The sequence below is a fragment of the Cervus canadensis genome, chromosome 3 (genome assembly GCF_019320065.1).
Source record: "Cervus canadensis isolate Bull #8, Minnesota chromosome 3, ASM1932006v1, whole genome shotgun sequence".
In the NCBI taxonomy this organism is placed as follows: Eukaryota; Metazoa; Chordata; class Mammalia; order Artiodactyla; family Cervidae; genus Cervus; species Cervus canadensis.
The window spans coordinates 4,669,175-4,682,639 of NC_057388.1; the positions used below are offsets into that span (position 1 = coordinate 4,669,175).

Consider the following 13,465-nt stretch of genomic DNA (forward strand, 5'->3'; position numbering starts at 1 on the left):
TCCCCTAAGCCCAGGGCGCCTCGCCACTCTCCTCCTCCCAGGAGTTCCTGTGATATTTGCGCTTCAAGCAGAGAGCAGGATTCTGGTTCTCACTGGCCCAGAGGTTGTGCAAATGTGACAAGCTGCTCAGCACGAAATCCCTCCCGGGAGTGCGGTTAAATGTCAGACCCAGGGCTGTCCTAGCCGCTCTGCAGTGGCAGATCCCACCGCTGGCAGCTTGGACAGGTGCATCCTCTTCTCACGGGGTGAAGGTTGGGCATCCAAGGTCAAGGTTCCTGCAGATTCGGATCCTGGGAGGTTCTGATCCCGGCCTTTCTTCCATGCGGAGGGTCCACCCTTTCCAGCTCACTCAGCCCCTTACCTCCCAAAGGCTCCACCTCCAGGCACCATCTCCCAGGGTTTCCATGAGACCGCCAGAACCAGAAGTTTCTGCTCCATAAACTGGGACTGGATTGGACAGGAGAGCGAGGAAGCTGCAGTAGGCGGCTGAGGAAACCTCAAAAATCAGATCTCTCTTTTTTCCCTTTTCGGATATAGACTAGTTTTTGGAGCAGTTTTAGAAAAAGCAATCTCATGACACAGAGATGGGATCTCAGGGGCAACCCCCTTGCTGACACTTCTGGCCAGAAGTTAGAACAAGGTTTTTCTATGAACAGACTTGACTCTCTGTGGCACACCCGAGCGCCCTGGCCCCCTGCCTGCAGGGCTGCCCCCCGGCCCCAAGTGACTGCCCGTGTCCCACACAGGTGACCCACTGGCACAGTCCCTACTTCTTCGCCTACTTCCCCACGGCCAGCTCGTACCCGGCCATGCTCGCGGACATGCTGTGTGGGGCCATCGGCTGCATCGGCTTCTCCTGGGTGAGTGTTGGGAGGGGGGTGTCCTGGGGTTCCCACAAGGGACATGCGGCCAGGATTCAGGCTGTGAGCAGGTGGGAAGGAGAGGGATGTGGGTCTGGGCAGAGGGGGCCTCGCGTGGGAATTTGCAGTTTGGGGAAGCAGAGGGGGAGTCTGTCCACATCCGAAAGCCAGCTCTGCACAGCGGTGTGTTTAGAGGTGCTTGGTTTCAATTCAAACCACAGTAGAGGCCCTGGAGCTTCTGCAGCCCGAGCCTGGGGACCTGTATGTCTTCCAAGCAGAACAAGGGGTTTCTAGACCATCTGCAGTTTGAGAAACGACTGCCCTGGTCCCACCCTCTCTGTTTCTCGGCCATGGATGCTGTCCCAAGAAGGAGCCCGGCCCAACAGAAGTGCTGCTGCCAAGAGCAGGGATCGGCTCTGCCTCCACACCAACCCCGGGGCACCTTTAAATACAATGGAATATTACTCAGCTGTAAAAAAGAATGCAGTAATGCCATGCAGCAATGTGGATGGACCTAGAGATTATCGTACTAAGTGAAGTAAGGCAGACAGACAAAGACAGGCATCATATGATATCATCATCATATCATCTTATGATATCATAGAATATCGCTTATAGGTGGAATCTTAAAAATGGTACACATGATCTTATTTACAAAACAGAACTAGAATCACAAACATAGAAAACAAACTTGTGTTTACCAGGGGGTGAGGTGGGGGAGGAATAAACTAGGAGCTGGGGATTAACATATATACACTATAATAAAGTGGATAGCTAATAAGAACCTGCTACATAACACAGGGAACACTTCAATATTCCGTAATGACCCATACGGGAATAAAATCTAAAGAAGAGGGCATATAGGTATACATGTAACTGATTCTCTTGCTGTACGCCAGAAACTAACACCACATTCTAAATCAACTATGCTCCAATAAACACTATTTTATAAAAAGGCCTAGAGCGATCCCAGCCCAGCACCACAGGAAATATTCCTGGCTTCCCTTATGCAGAGTGCTCCAAAGTAGGGCCGCCTGCTGACCGTGTGAGGGACCCCAGGGCCTCCTGCTGACCGTGTGAGGGACCCCAGGGCCGCCTGATGACCGTGTGAGGGACCCCAGGGCCTCCTGCTGACCATGTGAGGGACCCCAGCAGTGCCTGCTGACCATGTGAGGGACCCCAGGGCCTCCTGCTGACCTTGTGAGGGACCCCAGGGCCACCTGCTGACCGTGTGAGGGACCCCAGCAGTGCCTGCTGACCGTGTGAGGGACCCCAGGGCCGCCTGCTGACCGTGTGAGGGACCCCAGGGCCGCCTGCTGACCGTGTGAGGGACCCCAGGGCCTCCTGCTGACCTTGTGAGGGACCCCAGGACTGCCTGCTGACCGTGTGAGGGACCCCAGCAGTGCCTGCTGACTGTGTGAGGGACCCCAGGGCCACCTGCTGACCATGTGAGGGACCCCAGCAGTGCCTGCTGACCGTGTGAGGGACCCCAGCAGTGCCTGCTGACCATGTGAGGGACCCCAGGGCCGCCTGCTGACCGTGTGAGGGACCCCAGGGCCTCCTGCTGACCTTGTGAGGGACCCCAGGACTGCCTGCTGACCGTGTGAGGGACCCCAGCAGTGCCTGCTGACTGTGTGAGGGACCCCAGGGCCACCTGCTGACCATGTGAGGGACCCCAGCAGTGCCTGCTGACCGTGTGAGGGACCCCAGCAGTGCCTGCTGACCATGTGAGGGACCCCAGGGCCGCCTGCTGACCGTGTGAGGGACCCCAGGGCCTCCTGCTGACCTTGTGAGGGACCCCAGGACTGCCTGCTGACCGTGTGAGGGACCCCAGCAGTGCCTGCTGACTGTGTGAGGGACCCCAGGGCCACCTGCTGACCATGTGAGGGACCCCAGCAGTGCCTGCTGACCGTGTGAGGGACCCCAGCAGTGCCTGCTGACCATGTGAGGGACCCCAGGGCCGCCTGCTGACCGTGTGAGGGACCCCAGGGCCTCCTGCTGACCGTGTGAGGGACCCCAGTGCTGCCCATATTTGAGGGCCCCTCTCCAGGGTCTGCTCTCGGCCTTCTGGGCCCAAGGTGCCTGCTTGCCTGTGCAAAGTAGCTGAGCACTCGTAACTCCTGAGTCGTGCTGAGTAACGGCCTCAGGCACTAAGAAGGTGTGAGTTCCTGAACGCCCGAGGTGCGGCGCCCCCCTCACCCCGACCCCCGGCTCCGGCCCCCTCCCTCATTGCTCCTCTCTAGCCTGGGGTCCAGGGTTGCTGGGGAAGGGGGTCTCAGCGCCCCAGAGGCAGACTTGGAGGGTCAGCCCTCAGCTCTTGCCTTAGTTGCAGGGACTTCTCTTTGGAACAGCAGCCTGGGTGCTGCCCATGTGGCCTCGGGGACCCTCAGAGCACATGTCTTCTAAAGCATGTTCCTTACATCAGGCAGGACAGCAGACTCCACTCGGACTCCAATCCAGAGCCCCTGTCCCTCCGGGTCTGTTCCTCTGAGGATGGCCTGGTGCCCTGGGGCCTTGGAGGGCTGCCTCACTGTCCCTAAGAGGCACTGGCCGAGCCCTGGGCTCTGAGCAGTGCGGCAGGTTCCCATACCTGGAGAGGGACTTGGCCAGGACGGGATGGGGGACCCTCTGGGTGGTGCTGCCCCACAGTATGAGGGGAACTGGGGCACGCGTGAGGGCACCCAGAGCACCACAGTGAGACCCAGATGGTTGGAGAGGCTGGTCCACCTGCAGCTGGGGCCTGTGGCCAGCTCACCCCCTCCCGAGCGCAGGAGAACCATCCCCAGAGCTTGGAAGACAAGATGAGAGACTGGGGGGTTCCCGGGGCTTCACCCCCTCCACGCAGCCCATCTCATTCCTCGCGCTGTGATTGTGGACCGGGGTCCACCAGAGAGCCTTACTAGGTCCTACTATAAACAAACAGATGGCTGAATGAGGAAGCTGGCCTGGCACAGGGCGGCTGTGGGCCAGGTCATCGCGGAGGTCGGTGCCTTCCTGCCCTGCATGCCTCCCAAGTCATGGCTGGAGACCATGTTTGAAACTTTGGGAGATGTTTGAATAGCACCTGGGATCAGGCAATTTTAATCTAGAGGTCAGCGAATGAATAAAGCCTGCTGTTGCTCCTGAAATTCAGCCAGATCTAGGCCCTTGTTCTGGCACCAGCCCCTAAAGGTTTATGATGGAGAAGCCATGGAGGGCAGAGGTAATGATGCTTCCAGGACCTGAACCTTTGGGTGAGGCAGGTAGAGACTTGCAAACCCGGTGCAGAGAACATGGACTTCCAGCAGCCAACCTGGGCCCCAGGGAGCATGGCTCCTTCAGGGTTCTCCAGGGGCCAGACGGAAGTGGAAGGTTATGGGTGCCAGCTCTCAGCACCAAGCCCTGCAAGTGGCCCTTGGTGATGACTTGGTGATGACCCAGGGATGGGCCTCTTGAAAATGTTCGAAACCTTTTGCCAACTTGATCAAGGGCGGTGAGGAAGATGCTTGTCATACCCCTGAATCCCAAGCTGGCAGGAAGCTGAGGGCAGCCGCCTGTGATTCATCCTTTCCTCCTGCCCACAGGCTGCCAGCCCGGCGTGCACAGAGCTAGAGACGGTGATGATGGATTGGCTGGGGAAGATGCTGCAGCTGCCTGAGGCGTTTCTGGCTGGAGAAGCTGGAGAAGGGGGCGGGGTGATCCAGGTAAGGTGGAGAGGGTGGGGTCCGGATTCCGGGATGCAGGTGGGCAAGAGGCCCACAGGCGTCTTGGGTCCTCATGTTTCTTTTGGAGAATGAGCAGAGCAGAGCCCTAGGAAAGCCCTGCATCTGGTTTGGCTCCCCAGCCATCTCTCACTCCCAGGCCCCTGTTTACGTGGGCAGCATGGCAGCTGTCGCTTGGCTGGTGCATAGAAGTAAACACAACAGTGGAGACGTGTGTGGGTCCCCATTGCTTGCCCATGTACCAGAGTGCTTCCCAGGCCCAAACTTAATTTTCACAACAGCACTCTGCTTAGGGACCATTTCTCAACCCCCGTTTCACAGGCGAGGAAACTAGGGCTCAGAGCAATCAGGTAGCTTGCCCATCGATTCCCAGTGGGTAAGTTCTAGAGCTAGGGTCTGAGTCCACACCCATCTGACCACAGAGCCACAATCTGACCACCACGCAGGGCCGTCTGCAGTGGCAGCTGTGACCAAGTGCTGCAGAGCTGCACCCACGGGAGCCCGCCCTTCACCTAAAGATGCTGCCTTTGCTATGTGATGATTAAATTTATTCTTCATCTAACACACCCCTTTGAGAGTGTCTACATGCCGGATGGTGCGTCAGGGGACAGGACACAGATGACAGGCACAGCGGAGCATCTATGGCACAAACGCCACTAAGGAATCTAGGAGCACTTGGCTGTTTTCTCTCCTAGAAGCGAAGAGGGACACCAATCAACCCACCGCCCTCACAGGGAACGCACCCTCTACTTTGGGGTAAAGAAGAATTTCCTCTTTCAGATATCATCTTCTCAAAGGTTCTGAGAATCAGTCACAGCAGCTGTGTTTGTGTCCACTCGGCTGATGGGAACTGAGGCCCAGATGCCTCAGTGTGAGGTCACCTGCTGGTATGGCCGGAGGAGATGGGGGGCAAGCTCCCGTCTCCAGGCTCGAGACTGCTCGACTGAGCGAGGTTTTTAAATGCTAGTGTGTTAATCTGCTGACTAACCCTATTATTTTACAGTTCTTTCTGGTGGGAGCCTGAGGCTCTCACAGCTAAAATCAGGGCTGACCCCTTATAAGTCCTAAGCAAGACTCTGTCCTTGCCTCTTCTCGTTTCTAGGAGTTCCCCACATTCCTATGCCGTGGCACCTCGTCTGTCTGCAAAGAGGCTGTGTCCCACCTCTCTGACCCTTCTTTCAGGTCACCTCTCCTCTGACCACAAATGAGAAAGCTTCTTCACTTTTTAGGACCCAGAAGATTAGATAGAGTCCATCCAGATAATCCACAATAACCCCCTCCCCCTCCTGTCAAGGTTCTTAACTTAATCACACTAGCAGGGTCCCTCTTCCAAATACAGTGGGGAGTCTCAGCTTCCAGGATGAAAGCATGACATCTTTTATTCTCCTAAACAAAACCAGTGCGAATCAGCATCACGGAGGGAGGGAAGTCTCATTTCTACCCTCACAGATTTGGGTCAACAAGTCTTAGGTGGGCCCAGGAATAAGCATTCTAACCTGCATGTCAGGTCATCCTGATGCTGCCTTCATGTCATCTCATCTGGAGATGTTGAAATACTCTTCGATAAACAAGCCTTGTGGCATGACCCAGGGCTGACTTTTCTGTGACCTATAGCCTGCTTATTCTCTCAAAGTAACTCTTTCGCCAGATCTCTTTCTGATGGTTGCGATGGGATGGCTGATGTGATGATGGGCAGTGAGACATGGCATATTCACAGGACTGGTGCTAGTGGCAGACAGTTTTTTTTTCATAAAAGATATGATATAGGCTGATTGTATTGGAGTCCTGGCTGTGATGCTCATATTCATAAAAAGGAGATGGCCAGGACAAGAGTTTTGATAATAAAGTTGACTGTGCATCATTCTGGCAGGTTGGGATTATGGAATGCTCCCAAGATTAGGATGGTCATGAAAATGTTTGCAGTGATTGTACTGGCAGATCCTGCTAGGGAAAAACAGGACAAACGGACCTGCTGCATGCCCCACTAAAGCCAGAGGAGAATTCTCCTTCTGTCAGCTCAACTGGGGCCCTGTGGTTTCTGCCAATGTGGAGATAAAGCATATCCTGGCTCAGGGTCAGGATGGGACAATCAGTCACAGATGCTCTTGTGACAGGATTATGGTTGAGAGTGTCACCGAACCATGATAATAATAGCAGGACTGATGAGAGAATTGCTGGGTCACTCTACATAAAACCATCTGTCTCCTGCCCAGCCTGGCCAAGCTCAACCACGCTCCCTCGTCCCCTCCTGCCTCAACTCTCTGCTTGTAGCACGTTCCCTCCTGCAGCAGCCCTTCTGAGTGGTGGCTGATGGAAATGAACCCTTCACTCCGAGTAAGCAGAGCTTCAATACGGTGCTGTGAATGGGACTTAGACAAGTGGCAACAGTGACTTTTCTCACAGTGGCAAACATTTCGGCCACCTTGGACAGTTTTCTGTTGGTCAAGGTAATGCTGCCCGGGGCAACCTGGGAAAAACCACACACTAAGGTCTGAGCTCCGAGCCGCTTCCAGCCTGGGGAAGGGGCTGCTACCCGCAGCCCCAGTCCAAGCCCCTTCAGCTGCACCTCCCCTTGCTGGGGGTTGGGTGGCTTTCAGCTCCCTAACTCTCGGGGGCTCCACTGCAAGCAAACAGCAGGGTCAGAGAGAGGCAGGCTGCCGTGGGGACCTTGGTGGTGAGTTCTGTTCCACTGGATTCCAGCCCTACAGGTGATCGGACACTTCATGACAAGATGGACCCTTGTGGTAGACTTACTTTTTCTTTCTGATTCCACAGTTTTTGTCAAGATACACTTTTCCCATTTGTGCTATTATTCATTTTGACCCCATGTCCCAGCATCTGGGAAGCCCTGTTAATCTGAGACTCAGTTCTTCCCTCACCCAGGGACGTTCTCCTCCCACTATAATTTAGTCATTGTCTCTGGGCCCCTTATACTCTGTTTTTGAGGAACTTTAGCTTTCCACAGTTTGGGTAACTCTTCCATAATTTTCCACTTTTATTTGGCATTTCTCCCCCCCCCCCCTCTTTTTTTGTTGGTCATTTTCTCCTCTGTATTTTGGGGGAACTGCTCGTGGTTTTCTTTATATCACTATCTCCATTTTTCATACTGTTGATTGATCACCTTCAGTGTCAGTTTTGGCTCTGCTATTCAACTTAAAAGCATCATCTCCTTTTCACTAATGAAAACTAGACATCCGTTAGATAAATGGAAGAGATGCAGAAACACTTTGGGGCAGCTTCCTTCCAGTGTTATTTCAAAATCTGTGTGTGTGTGTGTACATACATACATACACAATATAAACAAGATTGGGATAATACAACACGTCAGATAGATTTCCTGTGTGGTGTTTGACTTACTGCTTTGTTGTGGGCTTTTCCCAGCATTTATTTATTTTATCTGTAAACAGTTGTGGCCGTGCCTGATCTTCCTTGTTGCCCACGGGCTGCGGCGAGCAGGGGCTCCTCTCTAGTTGCGATTCAAAGGCTCATTGCGGTGGCTTCTCTTGTTGCGGAGCCTGGGCTCTTAGTGAGCAGACTTAGCAGTTGAGGCAAACAGGCTCAATTGTCCTGCATGTGGAGTCTTTCCAGACCAGGGATTGAACCCGTGGCCCCTGATGGCAGGTGGACCACCAGGGAAGTCCTCCTATTGTTTAGTCTTTGAGAATATTATTATTGCATGATTTTCTCTTTTTTTAAAATTAAGTATGGTATGTTTGACATGTATGATCTCCTTCCGTTTGCATGACTTTCTATGGTGTCACAATTTAAATAGAATATGTATATAAATATATATAGTATCACATCTTTCACTCATAAATCATATTTCAAAAGATGCCCTGTAGGGTGAAGGTCAACAGTCTCCTAAGAGGATCCCCAGCTCTCTACTGAGGCTCACCTGGTTGAGTCCATATTCACCATGAATGCTCCAGCTCCACCAAAAATCAAAAACAAACAAAAATTTTAAAAGAGAGGTTTTCTGGGTCACTGGAGATCATGACTAAAACAGTTTCATGTTTAATTCTTGTCAGTAGCCCGAGCTGATTTCTCTTGTTTGATACTATTAAAAAATCTTACAGATACCTCATCATCCAAGGCGAGTATATGATAATAATAGCAACTTTGTATTGAACACCCACTCTGAGTTAGGCTGTGTTTTAGCTTTATTTCTTCTGTTTTCTGTGTTCATTTCTCAACCTCCAAATATTTATGAGGATTGGGTTATCAACAATCCAAGGCCCAGAAACATAGTGCATGGGGCCCCGGGGCTTGAGCTAATTTGAGGCAAAGCTGGTGCTCATGTGAGCTGGATACCAGAGTGTCCCACTAGCCTGTCCCTGTCCCTCGGCTGGGGCGTGAGTGTCCAGAGATGGGCATGCTGCCATGGGCTTCATCTTTAAATTACCTTTTCCTTTAAAGACATTTCCATTTTCCAGAAACAGCAGAAGACCAGGCATTTGTTTGGGACTAATTCTGACATCTCTCAGCCCAGGACTCAATACACCCCGCCTTGGAGCCCTGTCCACCCAGTTTGCTCAAGGAAAGCAGTCGATCAGTCGATCGTGTCTGTGTTTGAGGCAGGAAGCCCACCCTTCCCTCTGACAAGGCTGATTGTCTCTAATTTGCAAGGGCCTGGAGTGCCTGAGCCTGGTGACAGGTGGGGGGCCCTCAAATACAGGGGATGCTGGCCCCACAGAGCCATAATCACAGCTGCCAGGCGTCAGCCCTGTGATGGGTGTCTGCGTCAAATGGCAAATCATCCTTTGAGCTGGACAAACAGGGCCATGGAAATAGTCTCTTAATTGGGTCTGAAAGCGCTTGTGGAAGAAAAGCCAATTTCGTGCTGTGTGTGGGGTGACACTTGAAAACCAAGAAAATGAAAGGATGTTCCTGCTCCAGCATCAGCGGCCAGTGGCAATGCTCACCACAGTTCTTTCTCCCTTGCCGCAGCCTCACCATGGCAACCTTTGTCTGCAGCAGGAAAACAGAGGTATCATTACTGCTCTCTGTGCAAGAGCAGGCGCCCTGTCCCTTCCTTGGCCCAAACCTGCTTCCAGCAGAGGCCAGAGACCCACTTGTCCCACTGCCCCTGTCGCCAAGCTGTTACCCAGTCCAACCCCACTCTGCTTTCTGCACTACGGGCCAATTAACTGAGAGATATGGTGTTGAGGCAAGGAATATGTATTGGTAAAGCTGGCTGGCCAAGAAGATGGAAGAGTAATGTCTCAGCCTTCTTGTTGTGGGTCTGGATGCCAAGTTCTTTTATAGAACAGAAAGGGAGAGGAGTTGAGGAAGCAAAGTAAAACAAAACAAAACAATCTTGCAATTACCTCCTAGAATGGCAAGCCTCAGGCAGGGGATGCATTAATTTCTTCCTTCCCAGGTGGTTCAGTGGTAAAAGAATCTGCCTGCCAATTCAGGAGATGCAGGAGTCACTGGTTTGATCCCTGGGTTGGGAAGATTCCCCTGGAGAAGGAAATGGCAACCCACTCTAGTATTCTTGCCTGCAGAATCCCATGGACAGAGGAGCCTGGTGGGCCATGGTCCATGGGGTCGTGAACAGCTGGACACAAGTGAGCGACTGAGCATCCCCATCCACAGGTGGACAGGGTCTGAACAAAGGCACTTTGCTTTAACACTCATGCAGGTGGGCAGGGTTCCCTGGGGCAGGTCATTATGCATACACAGTATCCTTTTAGTGAAAAAAGCAATGGGAAGCAAAGGTTAAAGAAAGAAACAGATTTCCTACAATGGAGCTCTGCCTCCTCCAGCCATTGCACTTATGGATGCTTAGCTGACAGTTTTTTATTGGGCATATTTTTGAAGAATCGCTTTTTGTTGCCTGAGGAAGGGGGTTTTCTTTCAAGGCATGGACAGCGCCTAAAGGAAAACCCATTGTGAACTGCTGTGGTGATTGAAGCCTTTCCTTAGAATGTGGTTCAGAGCAGCATGGGCGCTGGGGGGTAGTGGGAGTTCCAGGCCTCGCTGAGAGCGAGCTGCATGCCCACAGGAGTGTCGGGGAAGACAAGGACACGCATCCCTGGGCCCGTGCCTTTCAATGAGCTTCCATGTCAGTGTGTATGAAGGAGGCCGTGGGTTTCCCTACTTGCTTCAATTTCAGTCTGAATTTGGCAATAAGGAGTTCATGATCGGAGCCACAATCAGCTCCTGGTCTTGTTTTTTGCTGACTGTATAGAGCTTCTCCTTCTTTGGCTGCAAAGAATATAATCAGCTTTTGGTATTGACCATCTGGTAATGTCCATGTGTAGAGTAATCTCTTGTGTTGTTGGAAGAGGGTGTTTGCTATGACCAGTGTGTTTCCTTGAAATTAAGATTACAGATGTGTATATATGAATTTATACATCAGAGCTGCGCAGCTCTACAGAACTATGAGTGTTTTTATTTTATAAATTTCTTTCTCACAGTCAACAAAACTCTACCTTTTACACTTTGTCTTTCTAATGGTAATACTATTCAGCTTATGGTCTCTTCCAGGATTTACATAAGGATCCGTGATCACAAGGGGAGTGGTCCCTGCAGACAGATGTGGATTTGCTCCTAACCGAACTGCTCTCTTACTGGTGATTTGGAGCAAGTTACCCAAGCTCTCTGAACATAGGTTTCCCAACCAAAGATGATACAAGTAATAATGAGCTTAGTTTGCAACTTAGATGGGCTGACGGAATGGGTGCTGAATTTATGTTCTTTTTCACCGCCACCCACCCTCAGAGGAGGGAATTTTGCATCCTTGATTCCTTTGCCAAAATAAGTTGTTGACATTCATTGTGTTAGCTTGATAAGCCTGCCACAAGGAAGAAGCAGAGACCAGACAACCTAGGCAGCAGACAGGACTGTCTCATCGTCCGGAGCGGGGACATCTAAGGTCAAGGTGGTGGCGGGGCTGATATCCCCGAGGCCTCTGCCCTCAGCTTGTAGGCAACTGTCTCCTCCCTGTATGCTCACTTGGCCTCACCTCTGCACATGCGTGTGTGTGTGTGTGTGTGTGTGTGTGTGTGCGTGCGCACGGGCATGTGTGCTCAGCTCCTCGTTCAATGAGGACACCAGCCAGGCTGGACCATCAGCCCCTCTAAAAGGCTCATTTTGACTTTGTGATCCCTTCAAAGATTTTTGTCCCCATATGTGGTCAGATCCTGAGAAATTGAGAGTTAGGGCTCCTATATGAAATCTGGGAGAGGGGAATTCAGTCTGTAACATTAGTGACTGGGGAAAACTCTCCAGGGCAATTTCTGGGTCTCAAAGAAGAGGCGGCCCATTTGTAAAAACAGACAAATGTGTCTGTCCAAGTTGCTGTGTGTATGAAACTGTGCTGGGAGCTGTGACCCAGGTCCCATTTCCTCCTCTGGGGGAAATGGACCAGCACCTCCTGTCCAGACTGGGAAGTGTCCATGGGAACGTGTCTGCCAAGGCTGGCAGCAGTGATGCCTAGGAAGCGCCAGTAAGTACTGGTGGGTATTTTATGAAACAGGCAAAGCAATGCTGAACTGATAACGAGAGCTGAAGTGTTGGTCACAGGTGTACAGCCTTTTCCCCATGCATGGGACAAGGGACTTGACAATTTCAGATGCATCTTCTAAGAAAATAGGAAGATCCCACGTCACATCTCTCACATTTAGAGATGACTCCCTGGCTGCAGTTGGAAGGTCCTGTTGGCCTTTTCTTTGATTTAGGGAACTGCCAGTGAAGCTACCCTGGTGGCCCTGCTGGCCGCTCGGACCAAAGTGACCCGACGCCTGCAGGCTGCCTCCCCGGAGCTGACACAGGCTGCCATCATGGAGAAGTTGGTGGCCTACGCGTCTGATCAGGTGAGTGTGGTGCCCAGAGCCTCCTTGAGCCTCCTGGGGTGGAATAGCTTGTGTGGTGTCAAGTCAAAATCACACCGAGGACTTCCTGGTGGTCCAGAGGTTAAGACTCTGTCTCGCATTGTAGGGGTGTGGGTTCTGGCCCTGGTCAGGGATCTAACGTCCCATATGCCTCAGGGGGTGTCCAAAAATTAAAAAAGAAAAACAACAGGCTGTGCAGTATCCTTTCCGGTCCAAGAACAGTCCCCCAGGTGTCACTAAGCTAGAGACCTGGGCTAAAGAAAAGATGTAGGCTGCAGGTGGGAACTTAGCAGATCAGGCTGAAAAAAGAATAAACATGCTGTGAGATCACCCCGACCCCACCTGTCCCAGCTCGTGTTCAGGCCATCTGGCTGCCTTTAGCGCGGCATAGTGGAGCTGCATGTGGGGCTCAGGGCTCAAAGACCCGGGCTCACGTCCCAGCCCTGTGATTTTACGTTCTGTGATCTCAGACCAATCACGTCCGTTCTCGAAGCCTTTTTCAAACCATCAGACAGGGTCAAAAGGGCCTGCCACCTGCTGTTGCTGCTCTACCAGCTAGTATTGCACTAAGATGAGGGATGAGGCGGTGCTTTGTAAGGTTTAGAGTTCTCTGCCAGTGGGGGCATCTAGTCCATGATCAGTTCCAGTGGTCAGCCTTCTTGAAAAGGTTAAAGGCAGTTGTGTGAGAGAGAACAGAAGGAAAGCGTTGAGCAGTAGCCCCACGAGTGAACCAAGAGTCAAGAGGGCACCAGAATGGTACCACCAGAGGCTTTGGTTCCACAAGGAATAGCTGATCTAGCTTCGCCCACATAGTATTTTTAAACCTTTTTTATTGTGACAAAAGTCACATAATATAAAACATGCTACTTTAACCATATTTAGTTCAGGCTCCCCTGGTGGCTAAGATGGTAAAGAATCTGCATGCGATGTGGGAGAATCAGGTTCTATCCCTGGGTCAGGAAGATCCCCAGAGAAGGGAATGGCTACCCACGCCAGTGTTCTTGCCTGGAGAATTCCATGGACAGTAGAGTCTGGCGGGCCACAGCCCATCAGGTCACGAAGAATT

At 52.0% G+C, this 13,465-nt stretch overlaps 1 protein-coding gene across 5 annotated transcripts in view; it reads left to right on the plus strand.

The window, feature by feature from the left end:
* The window catches only part of DDC (dopa decarboxylase), a 92,854-nt gene that overhangs the window by 21,066 nt on the left and 58,323 nt on the right, over nucleotides 1-13,465 (plus strand). For 4 of the 5 annotated variants that reach the window (XM_043462514.1, XM_043462517.1, XM_043462515.1 and 1 more), the window contains 3 exons: nucleotides 747-860; nucleotides 4,424-4,543; nucleotides 12,247-12,381. In XM_043462514.1, coding sequence (XP_043318449.1) covers nucleotides 747-860; nucleotides 4,424-4,543; nucleotides 12,247-12,381 — 369 coding nt within the window. The remainder of the gene's footprint in view (nucleotides 1-746; nucleotides 861-4,423; nucleotides 4,544-12,246; nucleotides 12,382-13,465) is intronic. The other variant, XM_043462518.1, reaches the window with a different exon arrangement.